The sequence below is a fragment of the Perca fluviatilis genome, chromosome 14 (genome assembly GCF_010015445.1).
Source record: "Perca fluviatilis chromosome 14, GENO_Pfluv_1.0, whole genome shotgun sequence".
NCBI classification, from domain to species: Eukaryota; Metazoa; Chordata; class Actinopteri; order Perciformes; family Percidae; genus Perca; species Perca fluviatilis.
This window is the reverse complement of record NC_053125.1, coordinates 4,476,608-4,484,620: the sequence shown is the minus strand read 5'-3', so window position 1 is coordinate 4,484,620 and position 8,013 is coordinate 4,476,608. Positions and strand designations below refer to the sequence as shown.

The window sequence follows — 8,013 nt, the reverse complement described above, 5'->3', positions numbered from 1 at the left end:
AATAACGGCGGCCAGAGAAAGGGGGAGGAAAAAAAAAAAAGTCTGCCATAAAATGTCATGTTTTCACCTGGATAATTTAACTCAGGGATTCTGTTTTCATCAACAACCATTTCATCAGTCATCTTTAGGGAGGCTGAGACATCTGAAGATACTTCGGTTGTATAGGGGATGCTATAAATACACCAGAGTGTAAGGGCTACTGTTAAAACAAACACACACACAAAACACTTCATTATATGCTGAGGGGAAAAAAAAGAAAATGAATTGAAGAAAAAAGTATTGTGAAAAACAAGTTGTATTTTGAGAAAATACATTAGAAGAAAAGTTGTTACATTTGGAAAATAAAGTCGGAATGTCAGAATAAAGTTGACCTTTTAAGACAAATATATTACGCAAAACAGTCTTACTATTTTGAGGGAAAAGGTATAATGTTTGAAGATGTAATATTTCAAGACAAAAGTCGTAGAATTTGAGAATAAAGTAATATTTTGAAACGTGTATTTGAATGTCAGCCAAAACTAAACCATGCACACATTGTGATTTTTATTTAACTAATCCCTACCAGTGCCCCTATTACTCTGTTGTACATTGACAGAATTTGCTCAGTTGAAGCTTTTGATACAAAATGTCGTAGTGAAGGAAAAGTGTGGCCAGGCAGACTCTCCCTGCAGAGCCACTTTGGCTGACAATAGGGCCCCCACATCACTCTAAAAGAGTTCTGAAATAGCACTTAATTATTTAAAATGAAGTTACAGTGAAATGAATGATCGAACGTGTGTAATAGTGTGTTTATACTGTGTATGATGGTGTGGAGCGAGATCCTCTTTGGCTCCTCACGTTTCTTCACTCTCACTTTTCATTTGTACATGGCCAACATGTGAGATATGAATTCTCTCCACAACCTTTGAATAAATACTCAAACACCGTGAGGCCGCCGGCTGTGAACATTTACTCTTTTTTTTTTTTTCCTTTGTGAGATCCAATGAAGAGAACTCTTAATGCTACATTAACCCTTGTGTGTTGTCTTTCCGTCGACCATGCAACTTTGTGTTTTTCTGGGTCAAAATTGAAAATTAATCTTTTTTTTTTATGTTTTGGCCATCTTTTTCAACACTTTTGGCACTCTTCCTGATGCTTTTGTCACTTTTTTCAATTTTTAGGAAGCTTATTGTCACTTTTTTGACGTTTTTGGAACAAAATTATCAATTTATTTTTCAAATGCTATAACATTTTATAAAAAAAACAAATTTCTGATATAGAAACTTTTTGAAAATGGGTCAAATTTCACCCGAGGACAACAGGAGGGTTGATATAACTAACACTAATCGGATTTCTTTGTTGGGAATGACATGTTGGAAACTCCAATACAATAAGCTGGAATGTTCTGGTGTCCATATACTTTCGGCCACATGGTGAACCCCAAACAGGAAGCCATTTTCAGATACTGACGACTCCTGGCATCATGGGCATCAGCAGAAAAACGTTGACATATAATTAGTCCCAATCTATTATAATAAAGAGTAAAATGTCTATACCAGATACAGTAGGATAGAAAACAGTTCACTTACAAATCCGAACCAGTTTGGGACACTAAGAAAACAGAAATCAATTGAACTACATTTTCCGATTGTTATCTTATTAATTCTTTAGCAGAACATGGTAGTTAATTAGGATGTTTTGATTTAAACACTAAAATGTATGAAATGTTGCGTCATATGTATACATTGGGTGGCACTTTCTAACGAGTCCCCTCGCCAATCTGACGAAAAATCAGACCTGGCCAGAGGAATTGATAAAAACTATGTCAAAATAGCGTTCTTGCTGTTACGGGTCATTTAAGACCATTGTATGAAAAATGACAGCGCTTTAGAAACATTAAAAAGTTACATATAGTCACTTTAAACTCTGAACTCAATACATTTTTTTCACATGTGGCCCTCATCCTCTTCTGTACACCTTAAGATACCTGAATGGAAATAAATGGGTTCTCTGGGTACCCTCGAGTGTCCCCTTTACAGACATGATCACTTCATGCTAATCCCATGCAGTTTAAGGCAACAAAATAACGTGTTTTTCCTCATGCAGTATTAGTATAGTAGAGTTGCATAAATTGGGTATGACTGGCAAGCCGAGACTTTTGTGGATACAAATTAAGGTTGGTTGGCTGGTTCAAACAGCCAAAACATTTGTGTCAAGTCGCCAAAAATCAAGTTCTCCACTTAAGCATCCTGCTATCCAGAATGTGCTGCATGTTCATCTCTAACACTTCATTCAGCCCTACTGTGATGTAATACCACGTAGGCTTTTTATTGGACGTCAAGTCTGCATGAATACTAAAACCATAATATGCTGGTGTGGCCTAAAATTAGAAACTATAATCCTCTCTCCACCCAAACACCATAAAAGACAGCAAGTCCAGTCTTATTTTAGATATTTCATCTGGGTGCATTTTTTTTTTTTTTTTTAATCCTGCGTCCCTCCCACACTGCAGGCATGCTGGGAAAATAGTTATAGTTTCTCTCAAGGCCCTCAAGTGCCCTTTACCCAGAGAGAAGAACAGATCCACCAAGCCACGGTCCTTTGACGTGTTTTTATTAATTTCACTTTGACATCAGTACAGAGACCACATACTATTTTTTTTTTATTACAGTTTTCTTATTTTTTTCCTGCAACATCTTTCCCAAAGCTTCAAAAATCTGAACCAAAGTCATAGCTAATACAAAACAAAAACTCAATGTTAGTGAACTTCTAGAAACCAGTGAAAAGTCAAAACAAGACTCTCCAGAGACAGAAAAGTCAAAACACACTCCTGCCACACGCTCCCATACCCGATGAAAACACAAGGACAAGCAGGAAAAGGAGAAAAGCAACATGCTTGAGGGAACAGGTTTTATTTATGTTATATATATTACACTCTAAAGAAATGAGCCAACTAAGATTCTGAAAATGAGTGACCGGTTCAGCCTAGGTAGCACACCAACACACACATGGCCTCTCCTGACATTAAGTTAAAAGCTAATTAGCTTTCACAGCGCCACACTTCCAGGGTAAGGTTCAGGAAATTCTGTCTCTGAGATTCCCACCTCCACCACAACGCGATGGACGTCGGTGGAATTTAGTTTGTGCTGCTCACGGTGAACAGTTGTCCTCGGGACTACGTTCTACAGAAGAACTAGTCCCTAAAAAAGAGGGCTGAATTCAATGCTGTGAGCACCACAAATGACACCCCATTCATCTCCACTGTTTTGGGTCGGAGGTAGAAATCTAAAAAAATAAAACAAGAGTTCCAAATGTTGGTTCTTTGAATTTTAAATGAAAGGCAGAGACATGCATGTTATGTTTTTTTAGAAATCTGGTTGAACTGACCCTTGAAAGAAGCCGAATTCACCGTAAACCAACATCATCATACAAATGTGCAGCTGGCGTGAAACGTTTAGATGAAAACGACAACTTAAAGCTACAATATGCAACTTCTCCACATTCAAATAAATAAACAGGATGCATAAGAAGATTAGCAGTCTCAGTATTCAGGCCTGCTCCATGGCCTGCTCCCCCTCCCACCCCCACCCACTTGCTTCATTAGCACCTTTACAGATGCTGCTTACCTCAGCCTCGGGCTAGCCGACAGCTCATCAACATGAGTGCCAAGCACTGGGGGGTGCTGTAACCTATCCAACTGAGGGGGTGGGGTGGGGGCTAACAGCTAGCATCTCCAACAGAAATGTTGCATATTTTGGCTTTAACACTGAGTCTGAATGAGACAGCATGCACGAGTGGTTAACCAAGACATCTGTGAGGCGATCACAGCGAGACAGAAACACAGTGGAGGGCATGCATGGGGAGGAATGTTCCATAGAACACATTCAGTACACAGGCAGACTTAGCAGTAGTAGTAGTAGTAGTTTGAGTATTCACGGCATTGGAGAGGCTGTTGGCCGTTCAGTATTCAGGGGACATTTACTCCGCGCAAACTTAATTTGGGGCACACGGAAATGGACAGCAACACGAACATCCTCGTCATTTCCTTCCCTATATTCATCCCTCAAAACAATATGGAGATGTAGCAGTAGTACCAACATATGACTATGTTTTTTTATTTTTTATTTTTTTACTGAGTTCAAAAACACCATTGAAACCTTCACAAGTAATAATCATATTAAACAAAAGTCAGGGGTCAAGTATATGATACAGCCTATATAAAGGGTGAGAATCGGTTTCCAGCTTACACTATGACATGCACTTCATGGCAGTCAAAGAGAAGGAACACAGGGACAAACAGAGCTCTAAAATAACCACTCCAAACCAAAACCTCTCCCAGATCCCCAGCTACACTCTTTATTCAACATCGCACCCCCTCATTATGTTACACAAACCCCCTAATCTCTAAACTTCCTCTCAGGTCACTGTGGAGGTTTTGTACGGAATCTAAAATGTGCCAAAAGAACAGTTCTAGACTTTACTAGTGTTGATGTTGAATTATAAAACATTCATAAATTACCATTTCTAAAGCTATTGCAAATTCAGTTTTAAATGTAATTAAAACATTTTAATTGTCATTCTTAAGAACTGAATCCCAAAATTAGAAAAGTATATGAATTTTTTTTTTGGACAAAAACACATTTGAACTTTTTTTCACTTTACAAGCAGTTTGGTGTCAACCGTATGCTCCGGAGAAAGCCTTAAAGCGGACCATTTAATGAAATACTGTAAAAGTCTATATTTATTCTGGTGGCACACTCTATACTCCATAGTTTTGAAACTCAAGCACAATTCAGCAGTAGAGCTGGGAAGCCATTTTGAGATTTAAGGATGTGATAACAGAGAGAATCTCTTAACTTAACGAACAATCAGGAATTATTTCTCAGGAGGCCTCTGAAAGACCTCCAGTTTAAAATTATGAAGCTCAATGACACTTAACATAACTCTTACAATGCTGTTGTCAAGCTACTAGGGAGTCAAAGCAGCCATCCTATAATTAATATCAATAATTGTAATAAGCAGTGATAAGAAGAATAATAAAAATGTACAAGTATAATGTGAGACCTAAACACTGGCTTGAACAGGTGCGACAATAGGAGTTAGTACTGCTGTAAGTGAGGGAACTTTCCTTTGATATAAAAAGCGAGGCTAACGTGTTCCATACAGCAGAGAGCCTGTAGTTGTCTTAAGGTATAATATATATATATATATATATATATATATATATATATATATATATATATATATATATATATATATATATATATATATATATATATATATACGTACAGAAAACTGTTCAAAAAAATGCATCTGATCAAGAGGGTGAACTAGACCAAATTATCACAGCTGGCTCAGTGTTCCAATCCTTTTATTTCAACCTGCTCATGGGTTTAATAAAATAAAAGTTCAGTGCATTGCAGAAACTTAGATACAGAAGTGCCTGTAAGGTGAATGGAAACTAACTCAATAACAGGCCAATCAGTAACAGCAAACCCATTACTAGCCTCTAAAATCAACTCATATCTATCCACATAACAACTGTAGAGCACGAGAGCAGGATAAGACTAGCCACAATAACACCCAAAAGGTTACTTTTATTCTATTTTTTTTTTCTTTTTTTTTCTTAACTTTTCCAGCTTAAATGATCCATTTACCATCAGGGAAATGTGTGGTTTAAAGTACAGACATTTGCTTTTTGTGACATAGACAGCCATCATCCACCCACCGCTCGCTGTACATGACAAAACCAGGTCATAGATTCAGTCTAGTTCACTCGACCCTGCCTCCATTCCCCTGTGGCACGCCCACAGACAGTCAGGGCCCGCCGCTACATCACTTCCTCGCTAGCGACCTGCTTCCTGTCTGCACAGGCACAGTTCTTTTTAATGCTTGCAAGTTAAGCTGCGCAGTAGTTTTACATTGAATATTGAGTAGCTCAGAGATTTTCTACCTAGCAAGGTTCAGTGTAGTAGGGGGGGCTGATGGTTGATGGAGTAGGGAGGAGGAGTTAGACTCGGGGCAGGGGTTATCTGGAGAGGGGGAGCAGAAGGTGAGGGGGTCTAAGATGGAGATGGAGATGAGGATGATGGTGACATGGAGGTTTCTAATTTGGAGGGTGGGGGGTTGATCATTCAGTTTTGCTGCGCTTCACAGCTCCGGGAAGTTTCTCTTGCAACCTGGGGGAGAAAAGCAAAACGGGTGTCAAAAATGTGGGTAAGTGTAAACTGAATTGGTGGATGAAAGCTTCACTGTCAGCTGATCATCTACAACACACTCATTACTGAGGATTACATTCACTTACTTGGCCATTGTGGTGTTGACTTGAGTACGAATCAGGTCCATGTACTGATCAATCTGGGTCTGGAAAGAGAAAAGATGAGAGATAAGGTAAGCATCAGTCTGAGAAAATAATTCTTATGACTTTAAATAAGCAAAGGATCATGGTGAAATCCCCATTTTTTGAGAACTAGTGAAACCTACAGGCTACTAGTACAAGCCATTCGGTCAACGTAAAACCAAAACTTAGCATTTCTTTCTCAGGGAGTGTTGGACGCTGCTAAGAGTGTCACTTGTAGCCAATTCTGTTTTGTTTTTTTAAATGGGAAAGAGATTGAATACTTTGGTGAAATCAGGATCAAAGCTCTGCTGCCAACCAGCCCAGAGCCAGCAGAAGTACATCATCAACAAAAAGCAGAGTTTAAAGTGGTTTGGAAGAGAGTCAGCACCTTAGGTAAAGACTAAAATAGCAAAAAATTGCCAGTGCAACACAGATGTCTTCTTACTTGATGGTTGATATTTTATACTGTTGTCCTGCCTTGGTTGCACCGGATTGTTGTGGTCTGCTGAAGCGCAGAGAACTTCCCTTTTTTTTTGTTGAAGGACTACTTGGGACCTTGTGCAGGTCAAAGCCGCGTCAGCAGTAAGCGGATAACATGAGCGGCAGAAAAGGACTGGCTGAACGCAGCCAAACCAACTGACCAGCCCTGGATCATCTGAACCTCTTACTGTTATGATTACATTCTTTTTTGGTGCAGTTGTACCTAAATGTACATAGAACCCCAAAATGTCCACTCCGCCCACCGTTGAGGTTAATATCTGAAACTTAGCATGGATCAGAGACAGTCTCTGTAAATGAACCAAACTAAACTTCATCATGAAGCTTCAAACGGTTGACGAGTGTAATCACCTAAACCCATAATTTCACCACTTTGAATAGTGCCTCGACTTGTTAGAGCCAGCAGTGGAATGACTTCATATTCAGCAGCTGGACACTGGACGGCAACAAGTGGGGCGCAGAAAGCCTTCAGTGTCTGATGAAGACTGGAGTCATCCAGTGAGCTCACTGCTGCTGGGAACGCTCGCAACAACATTGAAGTCGTGGCTGCTCTCGGCGGCGCTGACACTCCGTTTGTCATCGGATATAGTCATGATGACTGGGGACAGAGGGTCACACTCTCACCTTGTACTTCTCGTAGACGGGAGGCACAGCGAAGAGGAGGATGTCAGCTGGAGAACACAAGAGAGGGGAGACACGTTAGGAACACAACATACTCAAACGCGCGTTGCATTTCTGGCCACACATCAGTGTTCTTTGAATGTTAAAGCAGATGCAGCCTTTGCTCAGCCAGCATTCATTCGGTTAACTGTGCTGGTGTCATTTTACAGTACTATGGCAGCCCTGTTTGGAAATACACCATGCAAAAGATATGCAAATGTCCATGTGTTCTTTGGACAATCAATAATGCATTTACACATTTCTTCATTTCATTAAAAAGGTCCAATATGTAATATATTTACTGTAATAAATCCCAAAATGACCCCAATGCGTCATCAGATATTAAGGAAACATGCTAAGTTGAAATACTATCTTTTCTGACAAGAATGCTAATGCCAGTATTTTCTCCTTTTGAAATTTCCGTTCGTGACGGAATTTCTGTTTGTGTTTTGGCCTGTGTGTTGTTATCAACGGCCCAGTTTGACAGCCAGGCTGGGTTGCCAGATATACCTGTAAAAAACGTAAACCCAGCGCGC

The 8,013-nt window shown here is 39.6% G+C and overlaps 1 protein-coding gene across 3 annotated transcripts in view; it reads right to left on the bottom strand.

The window, feature by feature from the left end:
- Nucleotides 1-5,333: 5,333 nt before the first annotated feature.
- rtn3 (reticulon 3) overlaps nucleotides 5,334-8,013 on the bottom strand; it is a 31,879-nt gene continuing 29,199 nt past the window's right edge. For all 3 annotated transcript variants that reach the window (XM_039821435.1, XM_039821432.1, XM_039821433.1), the window contains 3 exons: nucleotides 7,442-7,488; nucleotides 6,284-6,342; nucleotides 5,334-6,158 (listed from right to left, as the gene is read on the bottom strand). In XM_039821435.1, coding sequence (XP_039677369.1) covers nucleotides 6,110-6,158; nucleotides 6,284-6,342; nucleotides 7,442-7,488 — 155 coding nt within the window. In that variant the 3' untranslated portion in view covers nucleotides 5,334-6,109. The remainder of the gene's footprint in view (nucleotides 6,159-6,283; nucleotides 6,343-7,441; nucleotides 7,489-8,013) is intronic.